Here is a 15,655-nt window from a genome sequence, read left to right as displayed (position 1 = left end):
AAGGAAAGTTCTTCTACAATAGTCTTTTCAGACATAATTAGAAACTAGTTACGGTAGCCCAGAATGAATGCAATTGTGTATCAATATCAATGGATGCAGTTGTGTAATAATATCAAAGTTACCTATTGAAAAGTGGATTCAGAGTAAAGCTATGACCAGTGAACTCCTGACAGGAAAAGGAGCACTGATTCCTAAAGTTATGGACATAAGTTTTCCTCTTTATTTACCACATAGAAGAATAAATGTAGGAGAGATGCTCATATCAATCTATTCTGAAGCCCAAAGAGCTACTAGTTCTGGGAATCCAATTGGTGTTTGGGCACTGGCTTTTAATTCTAAGAAAAAAAATCAAAGAGGGATTAACTTAAATTGAAAAAGGATGCTTTGGGAGGCTGGGGTGGGAGGACTGCTTGAGCCCAGGAGTTTGAGGTCACAGTGAGCTATGATGATGCCACTGCAGCCTGGACAACAGAGTGAGACCCTGTCTCCACAAAAAAAAAAAAAAAAGAAAAAGGAAAAAGTAAATTTAGAGTAAATGGTATTTACTGTCAAAAACTATTAATAAGGCAGGGCACAGGGGCTCACGCCTATAATCCTAGCACTCTGGGAGGCCAAGGCAGGAGGACTGCTTGAGCTCAGGAGTTCAAGACCAGCCTGAGCAAGACCAAGACGGAGTTTCTACTAAAAATATAAAAATTAGCCAGGTGTTGTGGCACAGGTGTGTAGTGCCAGCTACTCAGGAGGCTGAGGCAGGAGGATTGCTTAATCACTCGAGCCCAGGAGTATGAGGTTGCAGTGAACTACAATGACGCCACTGCGCTCTACCCAGGGTGACAGAGTGAGACTCTGTCTCAAAAAAAACAAGTAAACAACCCTCCCCCCAAAAAACCTGTTAATAAGAAGTTACCAGATTGTAGATAGCCACGCAGTTCTTTAAGTTACATCTAAAGTGAAATTGCATGTAATAGTCTTATATTGTGATTCTTACAAAAATATAGACATGCTTGAAATTATGGGTTCTCATGGAAAATTATGTAGCGAGGCACCATCAATAGCAGCTACCTACACTGTAGGTGCAATGCCATGAGGAAACAAATTGCTCCATGCCCATTATTACCTTGACAACTCAGTCCCAGCAGAAATTGTGGATTTCCTCTAAGAAAGTTTATCCTTATTTACATTTTACGTGGGGTGTCATGGTACATTGTCAGTTTTAGCCTACCCTACAAAGCTAGTATGGGAACACTTTTTGGTTTGTCTGCAATCTGGATTTGTTTTGTTTTCTCCCTGTGTCTTTTTTTTAAAAAAAGACATCTTTGCTCCCATTTCTAGCTCCTAAATATCTTTCACCCCCACTAATAATCTTTCTTTGAACATTAGGTATTTGTATTAATCAAGGCATTCAACAACCCACTCCAAAGGTAGGCAACTGAAGACACTGGCAGACTTAGAAAGAAGGTAACTCATCAACTGATGTGTTGGTATAAGTGAAAAAGGGCAAGTGCCTTATATGACTGGAAAATGACAGGTGACTCCAGATAAAGAATTGGAGCTGAATGGGGAAAGCGAGCATGCGTTTGCACAGTGGGAACACTGCAGATAGGAGGAAAGAATGCAGTCGCAGAAGAGCCACAATCTCCCAGCACTTTATTAACATCCTCAACCTGCTACCCATTCTTTAATCAAGTGATTTCCTTGCTCACAGTCAGATACATCTGTTTGTTTCAGCAGGCACACAGTAAAACCCTCAGCAGTATATCAGCGACAAAAATATTGCTAGAAAAAGCCATTGAATATTATCATCATTTAAAAACAAAACAAAACAAAGAAACAACATTGTAGTGAGGGATGCAGAAGAAGAAGTAGAAGGTTTCCATTACTGAGTTCTTGTGCCCTTAAAATAGATTCCAAAATGGTAAGATGAGATGTACTGCTACTTTCACCAAAGTTTCAAAATTCTTTACATCCCTCTTTTAACAGACTATACATTCTAACAACGTCAGCTATAAACTACTATTCTTCCCATTGACTTCTGTTATAAAATTGGAGTTATGTCACTAGAAAAAAAATGTTGCTATGCAATCTGGGATGCAAAAAATTTACATATAACACTGAAACGAACTACATCCACTATATTTAAAAAGAAACTGATATCGTGTAATGATGTAGCTTCTTAAAAATAAAAATGCCTAATGGGAAAGTCAGGTATAATACAATAAAAGAAAACCTGGAATTATAGCTATCAGTTCACGATAAGAGTAGCAAAACTTACAGCTTAAGTCATTTGCTTTGGTCAGTGATTCCTGAAGTTTGTTCTGTAAGCTGATGTTCACTGCTAACCGTAATAGTTTATGACAAAGGTTTTTTAACTTGAATCAAAAGAAACATCTGGCAAAAAAACACTGAATGCATAAGAGTTGGGGCCCCACAGACTTGATGTTTCATTGCCCTCCCCTACCTCTGGCAGTCCCTGAAAGGGCTTCCTGTTAACTTTTAGGGCCCTGTACACTCTTCCAAAACTACTGATTGAACGGAGAGTTCATTAGACATCCAGACAGAATTTCCTGATGATTGTATAACACTGGTCATTAATGGATATTTCCCCAAAAGTTGAATTTATAGACATTATTACCCTTGTATTAGAATCAGAATACCATAATTAGCTCCTTAGCAGCTATTCAAGAAGATAATCCAGATCCCTGGGGCCTCCAAGTTTGAGAAAGTATGCTTGTGATGTAATTCATGAAATTGTTAAGTGTTAACCAACAAAATTGTAATATCTCTAATTGTGAAACATGTTTAGCTTGTTGTTACCTTGGGACTAGCTTTACCAATTCAATTACTCCTTCTGGGAGGAAGTCTGTAGTTTCTTAAAAATTGTACCTTTATCAGGAGATCCCTCTCTAAGGTAAAACCAGCTCAGCTGAAATATTCATGTCTCTGATATGCCTGACAATCCTAATGAGGCCATGGGGTTGGTTCTGATTCTTGCATGAGCAAGTAATCTTAGCAGTATTCTTAGATTCTTGTGTGAGCAAGCAAGCTTCTGCATTCTCAGTGAGAAAATGTACATCTAGTAGCAACTGACTTACACAGCAAAGCATATACTCTGGACACAGGCAGGCTTCAGTCAGAATGTATGTGTGTGTGTGCATGTGTGAATGTGTGTGGGTGCATATGCCAGGGTTTCTCAACAGCAGCACTACTGACATTTGAAGCTTGATAATTTTTTGTTGGGGGGGTTGACTGCCTTAAGTACCGGAGGATTTTAGCAGTATCCCTGACCTCTACCCACTAGATGCCAGTAGTGCTCCACCTCCAATTGTAACAACCAAAAAATATCTCTAGACATTGTCAAATCCCTCCATCCTCTGACCCAGGGGTGAGTGGTGTTAAATCTTTCCCTCCCAAGCAGGAAACCACCGATTTATCACAAGTCACAGAAATACACTGCAAGAGCAGTGCTCTCCTCCTAATGGGTAAGTAGTCCTGTAGAATTTCAGTACTGGAAAATCTTATAAAAACCTAATAGAAACAACCCACTTCATGGCATAAATGAGGATACTGAGACCCAGAGAAGTTATACGATGTCTTCATCTATCAAAAACAAAAATTTCAACATCATGTACCAAAGCACATTGTATTAATACACAGCACTAATTCCTTAAGTTGTTCCTCCAATAAATTGGAGAAATAATTTATACCTAATCCTTCCTCTTAGAAGGACAATCTGTTTAATTTTGTCTACACTGGGATGTCTCAAAAGGTATCTGACTTCTCATCCTTTTGTCACATTGAATCCCCACTAACAAGAAGCTGGGCCCATTAGTCCTACATGGGCCTTGGGGGCAGGTACATGGAAATGAGCAAGGCCCTCTGCCCCACTGTGCCCACGGGCTGCTTTCTTGTCCACTGCACTCCAAAATTCCCTAGGAGGTGTGTTGACTATCCCAGTTTTCAGCTGCAGCATTTGCTTGAGGATAAAAAAATATTCTTTTTTTTTTTTTTTGGTTTGCTGGTTGGAGTGATGTATTATTTCAAACCTAGTTTGGTTTGCTGGTTGGAGTGATAGATTATTCCAAGCAATCTGTCCTGTGCTAGGCATGAGGAAGGTTCCAAAAGAAGGCTTCTTCTGAAACCCTCTCTGACTATCAGCATCTTTCCATCTGAATTCTACTGTGCTATTTGTCCCTGCCATTCATTTGACACTTAATATATGTCATCTTGTTGGGAAAATTCTGATGTGTGCAGTTCTTTTGCCCTCAACCTGAACACAATCTCCATCAGGGCAAGAACTATGTTTTATTAACCTTTATATAAATCACCCTCTTACTACTTGAACATATCATTCAACAAATCCTTTTTGGATGGCTGAGAAGCCAAGATATTTCTTTTAAAAATGAATTCAATAAAAATAACCTTTTACTATAAACTGGTCACCAAGGAAGAGGCCTAGGTTTAAACACAGAAAGGTTCTCCTAGTGTAAAACGTGTTTACCTGGTCCCTGTAACTCTTTTATAGTTGTCCTTGGAGTACACTGCTAGAATGCTGACACCTGAGCCCATGTTAACCAGCAACATAGGGTATGGGTTATCAAGGCAGTACGGCTTTTTTTGACACAATTCAGGATTTGTGGGATTTTCAAAATAGTAACATTCCGGCTTGCCGTTGAAGCCAACAGAGTCAACATAAAGCAGGCCCTGAATCAGACAGTCCAGTTCATCCAGTTTATGGAGCTGCAGGTCAGCAATCTGAAAGAAAACAAAACCTTGTGAGATTGTGTGACCATGTAGGAGAAGCCCCAGAGGCTCTAGCCGGATTTAAGATTGGATCATTCACGTTGAAACCATGAGAACACCGTAAAACAGTAAGTTGTGAAATCTTGCTGATAATCAGTCACTTCACTGGAAAGGTAGCCTTCAGTAGATAGCGCACCTGCCCACAGGACATGCTAAAGGACAGGGCTTTGGCTGGTTGCTTAGAAAGCATCCATCAGCATGTGTAGTGGTCGAATGGTGGTCCCTGAAGGATACGACCATGTCCTAATTCTCAGGACCTGTGAATGTCCTTATTTGGAAAACGGGTCTTTGCAGATGCAGTGAAGTTAAGGATCTTGAAATGAAGTCATCACCCCAGATTATCAGGGTGAGCCCTAAATCCAATGACAGACACACAGGAAAGATTTGAAAGACACACAGGAGAAGGCCACGTGCAGATGAAGGCAGAAACCTGAGGGCTGTGCCACAGGCCAGTGAATGCCGACAGCCACCAGAAGCTGGAAGAAGCAAGGAATGGAATCTCCCCAGGAGCCTCTGAAAGAAGTGCAGCCCTGACAATGTTTTCATTTTATACTTCTGGCCTCAATAACTATGAGCGAATACATTTCTGTTGTTTTAATCACCAAATTTGTTTAACAAACATTTATTTAAATGGAACAGGGAAATTTATTACCTCCTGGATCACCATAAACTGAAAAGTAGCGATTTTATCAGTCATTCCTGGAACCATAGGTCAACCTGCTTAAAAATTAATCAGAGGTTCATCAACAATGTTGACAGCAAGGCCCAGAGCCAACATCACAAACACGGACAAAGTCTGTGCAGCTGGACATTCTGAAACTACACTAGGGAAAAAGAAAAACCTGTCAAGGCAAATAAACTAAGCACGTACAACTTTGATTTGAGAGGAAATATTGTTATCTTACCTTTCCCTCAAAATCATTCTCAGATAAACTGCTAGTAGCAAACAAACATCTCTTCTGCACATTTCACTGAGGGATGAATATTTATGAAACCTGAGGTCATGCAAACCCAGACTGGGAAACAAAGATATTAGTCACTTTTATTGAGACCTAAAGAGACCTCCCTCAAAAGTCTTCACCATCCAGGAAAAAGGACAGGCTCTCAAGCACAGGCAATGAGTCATTGCTACTCAGATTTTCAAACAGGACATCTGAAATTCAGGACAAGTTGGGAATTAATCCTCAGGCTCTGCAGTTCATTAGTACAAATAAATTAACTTTGTGGAAAGCTTAAAACATCATGTTAAGATTTCAGCTACTAAGAAATACTCTTTCCCTGGGCTTAGTTTTCTTTATATCAGGGGTCACAAACTCAAATGCCTAAAGGAGACAGTAAGAAAACAAAGGCATGAAGCCCTTGATTAGATGTAAAATCACAGGATGATGGGTACTGCAGCAAAGACAACCCACAGCAAAGACAACCTGCATGTATTTAAAATTCACCTCTAGCCCATTTGTTGCCATGTGGTAATGGGGGCCCCATGTTGCCACAGGACCCTATTTTTGAAGAGCCAGAAATCCAGATTTTTTTATGTTAAATCTTCTAATTTTTAAATGCTGACAGCTAATTTAACATTTTTAAAAACTACATTGCAGGCCAACAAAATATGTCTGTGGGCTGAATCTGACTTCCATACTACCAATTATATATATATGTATGTATGTATGCTAATGCTGATCTCTATAATAGACCTTTAATGATGATGAATGTGAACTATCAGATCCAGCAAACATGCAGATGAAGCTTCATCTAATTTGAATATAACCTTGTAACTAAGGTATGCTGGTAAGTGTTTAACAAACAGCTCTCTGGGAACAAAAGCCCTGGTTTGTAGTATTTATTAATTTTTGTGGTGTAATCACCACCACATGACCAATTTCAAGCTATCGGCATAATATCACTAAACAAAAAGTCGGGAAGAGATGCATACCTGGACTCTTAAGCCAGTAGAAGCTGGCTCTAGCACCCTGCCGCTTGTTTTTTAGCGCTTTTGGAGATTATGAGTTCTGCCAATTCCTAAATCATAAAGTTAAATTTAAGACACTCCCCAAACTTAAAAACGACAAACAGAGGCTTGCCCTAAGACTTAAACTCTGTGAATAATGGAAGCTAACTGATAACTATATAGATCCCATCTGTAGGACTTTGGGCATGGAAGCTACTGTCATTACTCATTTTGCAGAAACAATATGTCACTGAGCAGGTTAAGTGACCTACTCGAGATCCTAAAGCTAGCAAGTAGGGGAAGAGGTAAAGTAGAGAAAACTTTAAAACTACAAGTATGAAAAACTACCATGTTTTGCCTAGTACCAAAGTTACCCAAGCAAGGATGGGTATAGTGGGTTTTGCAAACTTTACGTGCATCAGAATCACCTGGAGGGTTTGGTAAGTACAAGTTGCTGGGCCCCACCCCGAGTTTTTAATTGCATTTCTAGCAATATCCCACGTGATGGTTGCTGGTGCTGGGACCACATTTTGAGAACCACTGATATTAAAGGAGGAGCAGAATGTTTGGAGCTGATGAGCTGCGAATGAGTCCATTACCACAGCCCAGTACAGGTATTTGATAAAGTCATGTACTCCCTAAGAGCACTTGCCCTAGCTAACTCACAGGGCTGTTTTCAAGAATCAAATGGAATGGCTGTGTGAAACTGTTTTGGAAGCTATAAAGTACTACACATGAGTTATAATTACTACACACATGAGAAGTAGAATAATTCAAGTCTTTTTATCTAAAGTTGAAATACATTCTGAAGACTCTAATTTTAGAGGGCATTCAGTAATTCCCTATGTGCTAATATTAGAAAAAATATGGATCCTAAATATAGCATGCTCAGGATACAATTAAAAGAGGGTCTCCTTACGTATTTTAGCTCATTTTGTCAAAAATAATTTACTAAACAGCTAACTAACTAAATAAAAAAATCTGGTAAAAACCATCCCAAGAGATTCCATATCTACTCTCTGGGAAGTCTCTATGGACCTTTCTCAAACCAGTTATATCTCTCACCTATAGTTGAAAAATGAGTCACCAAATTGTGTTTCGGAAATGAATAAAATACACATATGTATGCTTTTGCTGACACTGGCTCCATAAATCAAATTGGAATTGACAGATAAGGTTATCTTACTAAACCAAGAATAATTTGCATATAAAATGGTTGATTCTGAATTACACTCAGGTTTCTTTTCTTTTCACAAAGGATACCTAACAGAGACCTTAGAGAGAGATGAATTTCAGACATGTTCAGTGAGTAAGAACAAAATCTCAGAGATGGCTTTTTCCTCTCTCTACCCAGTGATGAAAGGGGCCATCTATGAGTGGTCAAAAGTGTCAAGTCAGAACAAATGGAGTGTGACAGTGCCTATCAAACATTATGCTCCTGCAATATCACAAATCAGTCCCTAGACTAATAATAGGTAGGAACCAAGCTAATAAGTGTTCTTGAATGGTCCCCTTACATTTAGAGATTCCACATATCCACAATTATCCTACCCCTTCCTGAGGGCTTTTCCACCATTACACTTTTTTAGGCTGTTCCCTTGCAGATTTCTGGAATAAGGAAAGCCAATTCTTTTTTTTTTTTTTGAGACAGTGTGTCGCTTTGTTGCCCTGGCTAGAGTGAGTGCCATGGCGTCAGCCTAGCTAACAGCAACCTCAAACTCCTGGGCTTAAGCGATCCTACTGCCTCAGCCTCCCGAGTAGCTGGGACTACAGGCATGCGCCACCATGCCCGGCTAGTTTTTTCTATTTATATTTTAGTTGGCCAGATAATTTCTTTCTATTTTTAGTAGAGACGGGGTCTCGCTCTTGCTGAGGCTGGTCTCGAACTCCTGACCTCGAGCGATCCACCCGCCTCGGCCTCCCAGAGTGCTAGGATTACAGGCGTGAGCCACCGCGCCCGGCCAGGAAGCCAATTCTTAAGCCCTCACACATCAAAAATTGTGATGAAAGCAACCAGAAAATTGGCCAGGCATGGTGCTCACACCTGTAATCCCAGCATTTGGGGAGGCTGAGGCAGGAGGATCACATGAGGCCAGGAGTTTGAGACCTGGCTGGTTAACATAGTGAGACCTTGTCTCCATAAAAAATTGAAAAATTAGCTGGGCGTGGAGGCACACACTTGTGGTCCCAGCTACTCTGGAGGTAAGCTAAGCCAGAAAGATCGCTTGAGTTCAGGAGATAAGGCTGCAGTGAGCTATGATCATGCCACCACACTCCAATGTAGTGAGACCCTATCTCAAACAAACAAACAAACAAACCAAAAAAAAAAAAAAAAAACCCAAAACAAGCAACCAGAAAGTTCTTTATGCAGCCCTAAATCTCATGTCAACCAAAGAAGAGTGTTTTTGTATCCTATTTGTTTAAAGGGTAGAGATTTTGTGGTTTAATTAATTAAAGAAGTCCCTTATAACTTCTAATTAATATTAGCCTTGGACCGAACAAAACTTACAAGTATCTACAGGCATACTTCTGAGATATTACAGTTCAATTCCAGACCACCGCAATAAAGTGAGTATGGCAATAAAGTAAGTCTCATGACTTTTGGTTTCCCAGTGCATATAAAGCTTATATGTACTTTAAATGGCATTATCTCTAAAAAAATGTACATATCTTAATTTAAAAATATTTTATTGCTAAAAAATGTTAATGATCATCTGAGCCTTTGTGAGTTGTAATCTTTCTGCTGGAGGAGCGTCTTGCCTCAATGTTGATGCTGCTGACTAATCAGGGTAGTGTTTGTTGAGGAATGGGGCAGCTGTGGCAACTTCTTAAGACCACAGTGAAGTTTGCCACGTCCAGTGACACTTCCTTTCACAAAAGATTTCTCGTAGCTTGTAATGCTCTTTGATAGCAATTTACTCACAGTAGAATTGCTTTCAAAATCGAAGTCCATCCTCTCCAACCCTGCCAACTGTTTTATCAACGAAGTTTATGTATTAATAATATTCTGAATCTTCTGTTGTCATTTCAACAACGTTCACAGCATTTTTACCAGGGGTAGATTCCACCTCAAGAAACCCTTTCTTTGCTCATCCACAGGAAGCAACTCCTCATCAGTTCAAGTTTTATCAAGAGATTGCAGCAATTCAGTCACATCTTAAGGCTCCACTTCTAGTTCTAGTTTTTTTGCTATTTCCAACACATCTGCACTTACTTCCTCCACTGAAATCTTGAACCCCTCAAAGTCATCCATGAGGGCTGGAATCAACTTCTTCTAAATTGCTGTTAATGTTGATATTTTGACCTCCTCTCATGAATCACAAATGTTCTTAATGGCATCAAGAATAGTGAATCGTTTCCAGAAGGTTTTCAATTTACTTTGACCAGATTCATCAGAGGAATTGCTATCTATGATAGCTATGAGGGCTGTCCGGAAAGTATCCTGCCAACATTCTCATTAATGCAACAAGAACGGTTACATGGCTGGATACTTTCTGGACAGCCCTCCTATAGCTTTACAAAATGTATTTCTTAGTGGGGCACAGTGGCACACACCTGTAATCTCAGCACTTTGGGAGGCCAAGGTGGGAGGATCACTTGAGGCCAGGAGTTAGAGACCAGCCTGAGCAACATGGCAAGACCTCATCTCTACAAAAAAATGGACAAATCAGTCAGGCATGGTGGCGCATGCCTGTAGTCCCAGCTACTCCAGAGGCTGAGGCAGGAGGATCACTCGAGCCCAGGAGTATGAGGTTGCAGATAGCTATGTGGATGCCACTGCACTCTAGTCCAGGCAACAGAGTGAGACCCTGTCTAAAAAAAAAATGTATTTCTTAAATAATAAGAATTGAACATTAAAATTACTCCATCCATGAGCTGCAGAATGGATGTTGTATTAGCAGGCATGAAAACAACATTGATCTCCTTGTACATTCCCATCAGAGCTCTTGAATAACTAGGTACATGGTCAATGAGCAGTAATATTTTGAAAAGAGCCCTTTTTTCTGAGCAGTAGGTCTCAACAGTGGGCTTAAAATATTCAATAAACCATTCTATAGAGGTATTGTTATCCAGGCTTTGTTGTTCCATTTATAGAACCCAGGCAGAGTAGATTTAGCATAATTCTTAAAGGCCCCAGGATTTTCAGAATGGTCAATGAGCACTGGCTTTAACTTAAAGTCACCAGCTGCATTAGCCCCTAACAAGAGAGTCAGCCTGTCCTTTGAAGCTTTGAAACCAAGCATTGACTTCTCCTCTTTAGCTATGCGAGTCCTAAGTGGCATCTCCTTCTAATATACGGCTATTTTGTCTACATTGAAAATCTGTTGTTTAGTGTAGCTCAATTATCTTAGCTAGATCTTCTGGTTAACTTGCTGCTTCACCTTGTACTTTTATGTTATGGAGATGGCTTCTTTCCTCAAAGCTCACGAACCAACCTCTGCTAGCTTCAGACTTTTCTTCTGCAGCTTCCTCACTATTCTCAGCCTTCACAGAATTGAAGAGAATTAGGGCTTTGCTCTGGCCTAAGCTTTGGCTTAGGGGAATGTTGTGGTTGTTTTGCTCTATCCAGACCACTAAACCTTTCTCCATATCAACAATAAGGCTATTTTGCTTTCTTATCATTCATGTGTAGCACTTTTAATTTCCTTCAAGAATCTTTGCATTCACAATTTGGCTAACTGGTGCAAGAGGTCTGGCTTTTGGCTTGTCTCAGATTTCCTCACTAAGCTAAATCATTCCTAGTTTTTGATTTAAAATGAGAGCCATGTAATTCTTCCTTTCACTTGAACTCTTAGAGGTGATTGTAGGGTTATTAATTGGCCTAATTTCAATATTTTTGTGTCTCAGGAAGTAGGGAGGCTCGAGGAGAGAACAACAGATGGAGAAACAGCCAGACAGTGGAGCAGTCAGAGCACATACAACATTTATCGATTAAGTTCACCATCTTATATATGGGCATGATTCATGGTGCCCCAAAACAATTATAATAGTAACATCAAAGATCATGGATCACAGATCACCATAACAGATAAAATAATAATGAAAAAGTTTGAAATATTGCAACAATTACCAAAACATGACACAGACACAAAGTAAGCACATGCTGTTGGAAAAATGGCACCAATAGACTTGCTCCACACAGGGCTGCCACACACCTTCACTTTGTAAAAAATGCAGTATCTGTGAAGTGCAATAAAGCGAAGCATAATAAAGCAAACGGCAATAAAACAAGCTATGCCTGTATTGTAATAAAGAGCTAGGTTAGCAAAAAGAATGACTTTTCTCCTATAAATTTTCTGTTGTTAAATACTTTGCATTCTTAAGAATATTTTTGTTGAAGTTAGGAAGTGTGCTTGTGGATAAAAATACTAGAATTGGTACATAAAATATTCTGCTAGCTTCTTTAAAACAAACCCACAGAATATTGACACTGGGAATAAACACAAAAGTAACTGAAAACTACAGTTAATGGCCCTGGTGCACAGCCATACAGGATTCCCCAACTTGAAGAGCACTTTTTAAATGACAGGATTTCTCATTGGCTTATCAATGTCTTAGACCATTTGAAGTTACATTAAATTTTTCTTTTGTGTTCCATTTGGGTAAATTCTTAATTTTGAGGGCTAATTTTAACCAATCAGAAATTTGGTTGTGACAGTGATCCTAAAATTTTTAAAAAGGAAGGAAGGAACAGAAGAAGGGGAAAAGGAGGGAGGAAAGAAAAAAAGAGGAAAGAAAAAGGAAGAACAAAATTCAAAGTATTCTACACAGGGGTCTAATTTAATGTTTGCCTCATGGCTAATAGCTCTTTCTTGTATATTCTAGATTGAGTGAAGAATAATTAACATCATCTAAGGATTTAAGTACATATACTATATATAAAAAGGATATAGTCATCAAACATAACAATTATTTTTCAAGGTCTGCTAAACATCTTTTATTTAGCCCTAATCACTCAGATGGATTTTTAAAACTCCTATCTGCAAAGTTGTATTATACCTAAAATGGTGATTTGGTACAATAACAGGACTCTATAGGTATGTATATGTAGTACTTTATTATTTGTCCTATTGTTTAATTTATACAGTAGTATATATTTTTCTATTCTGGAAAGGGAGAGAGCTTGGACTTAGGACACTGAAGAGCCTTAGCATTTCCCAGTGTTCCATCTGCCTAAATTACTCTTCCCTAGATACCTGCACGATTTGCTCCTCTATTTGGGTTTCTGCTCCAATGTTTCCTGGTCACACAAAGACTCCTTGGTCCTATCTTCCTTGCCCTGCCTCTTTTTTTTTTTGAGACAGGGTCTTGCTCAGTTACCATGACTAGAGTGCAGTGTTGTCACTCATAGCTCAATGTAACCTCAAACTTCTGGGCTCAAGTGATCCTTCATAGCGCTTATCCCATTTGATATATTCTATATTCACTTATTTATTTGATTATTGAATGTCTTCCCCCCACTAGAATATAAGCTCAAGGGGGGCAGGGGCTTTGTTTTGTTTATAATAGCATTTGGTGCATTGAAAGAGCACCATAAACTATTTGTTAGTGAGTCAACGAGTGCTTAGGAAAGAGGATGATAAAACCTATTCATCCTCACAAACTTTGAAAGGATACCAGCACATCACTTAGTGCACTGTCAAGCAGGCTACAAGAAGATCTGTCCTTTTCAATTCTGTCTTCTCTTTGGCCAAGACTGAACATGGAAACAGAAAGCAGCACATGGACTTTTCTTTTATAGATGGACGCCCAGCCGGGCCAGGCTGTTTTGCAAATACTCCAGACTTGCTCCCTGCTCCAGTCTATTCATTAGGTTCCAACAGCCTGTCCGAAGGAGGAGAGGTTTCTTTATCTTGTTTGTAATGGAACATGAACTTTCTCATTTCAGAACCCTGAGAAATGCACTTGCTAGTGGCCAACACATCTTGAGTAACTTTCTCTCAGGGCATACATTACCCCAGCGGAGAGACGGAGGCATTGATAAGAGGTTGCATAAATCCTCTGGGTCACTTTGATTACTTCAGATTCTCTAGTGGAAATGGACAGATAGAATGTCCTCGAGGAACCTGAGGGGCTCAGAGCACTGGAGGTGGGCCAGCATTTTCTTCTAAATCAGAACTGAGCCAAACCCCAGCTCTTACCTAGGAGGCACTACTAGAACCTCTTGATCTCTCTTTCAGCTTTAGTTTCCTCATCCACATAGCACAAGAATGCTACCCTTCCTCGTCTCCAGTGGTTACTTCCAGCTCTGACGTCCTAGAATTGCTTCCTCCTCTCTCCAGCTTATTGCCACCTTTTTGCAGAGGCCCACAGGAGGGACATGTCTTCCCCAAAGTCACCCACTGATGAAATGCAGAACGGGACTAGAATTCAGGTTCAATGCTTTTTCCAGTATGAACTCATATGAACTCAAATTTAGTTCTCATGCCCGTGGATCTCAAATATCTCAATTTCAAAACTTTTTGGTCATTGAGCCCCTTTGGTGGGAAAAAGATCCCATGGGTCATTTAAGTAAGTGGTGATGTCAAACTTTACTGCTGGGTAGGGAACGGGGACACAGAAGAAAAAAACCAAAGCCCAGTCAGTCTCACTTAAAACACTGCTCTGCAACTCTGTTGCCAGCTCTTGTGGAAACTACTAACTACAATCAATGAGGTAAAAATGGTGTTACTTTTGATGACACAAATAAAATTTGCATTTATAGCTTTATTAAATATCATGAGCCAGGCACGGTGGCTCATGCTTGTAATCCTAGCACTTTGGGAGGCCAAGGCAGGAGAATTGCTTGAGGCCAGAAGTTTGAGACTAGACTGGGCAACATAGTGAGACCCTGTCCCTACAAAAAAGAAAAAAAATTAGCCAGGAACAGTGGCATGTGCCTGTAGTCTCAGCTAATTGGGAGGCTGAGGTGAGAAGATTTCTTGAGCCCAGGAGTTTGAGCCTGCAATGGGCTATGTTCATGCCACTACACTCCAGTCTGGGTAACAAAGCAAGAACCTGTCTCTTTAAAGACAACCAAAAAACCATGAATATACATTGATTCAATAACTTATTAATTAATGACAGACTTTATAGTATGATTGATTTATATTAGTTCCATGACAAAATGCTAGTAATTTGTACTACAGGCTTTGAAAAAATGTATTTTACAACTTAACCTCACCATATTTGGAACTTTGTTCTAAGGGTAATCTTAAAATCTTCCAACACTTCCTTCTCCTATGTTCAATCGCTTTTGTTTATCTACCTCCCTTTATTTTCCAAAATATATCTACATCTATTATTTTACTTTCTTCTCACTTTATTCTGGGAAATGAGGTTTAACAGTACAGAGATTATTATCTTGACCATAGAATATGAAAAATTCGGAACACACGGAGATGTTAAGGGATGGCTAAATAAAGAAACACTTTGGATTCCATGTTACTTATCCATATCTTCCATTTAGCTGCGTGTGTCAAATCTACATGAGCAATGCAGAGGTGGTATGTACTACCAGTCAGGATATAGCATTATTCTTATTATGTAGAACCATGCTCCCTAAATGGTAGTCATTAATGAAGGAATTCACCTATAAATAATATCAAAGATTTCATTTTTGTTTGTGAGCAAAACTTCTGAATGACATTCATGTGATGAAAAAAGACACTAAGGAGAGCAAATGGGTAGACAGAAGTAATCGTTTTTAGTAGGATTTATAGAAAGTCTTTCTGTGGGCCTCAGCAGTCTATATATGCATGAAACTGGCATCAGGATTATGTTGTAAGAGTCTGTGGAAAAATCTAATCACAATACTTCAGAATTGTCTTTAGTGTATTACACAGTGGTAATTAAAACAGAAATGATGATGATGACAACTAGTATCTATCGAGCATTTACTAAGTGCCAGGTACACATTATCTCATT

At 39.4% G+C, this 15,655-nt stretch overlaps 1 protein-coding gene across 2 annotated transcripts in view; it reads right to left on the bottom strand.

Annotated features, from left to right (window-relative positions):
• Positions 1-15,655, bottom strand: part of PANK1 (pantothenate kinase 1) — a 58,929-nt gene that overhangs the window by 10,299 nt on the left and 32,975 nt on the right. For both annotated transcript variants that reach the window (XM_045568082.1, XM_045568083.1), the window contains exon 3: positions 4,499-4,752. In XM_045568082.1, coding sequence (XP_045424038.1) covers positions 4,499-4,752 — 254 coding nt within the window. The remainder of the gene's footprint in view (positions 1-4,498; positions 4,753-15,655) is intronic.

The sequence above is a fragment of the Lemur catta genome, chromosome 14, assembly GCF_020740605.2.
Source record: "Lemur catta isolate mLemCat1 chromosome 14, mLemCat1.pri, whole genome shotgun sequence".
NCBI classification, from domain to species: domain Eukaryota; kingdom Metazoa; phylum Chordata; class Mammalia; order Primates; family Lemuridae; genus Lemur; species Lemur catta.
The sequence above is the reverse complement of the archived record's forward strand: the minus strand, read 5'-3'. Positions and strand labels throughout refer to the sequence as shown.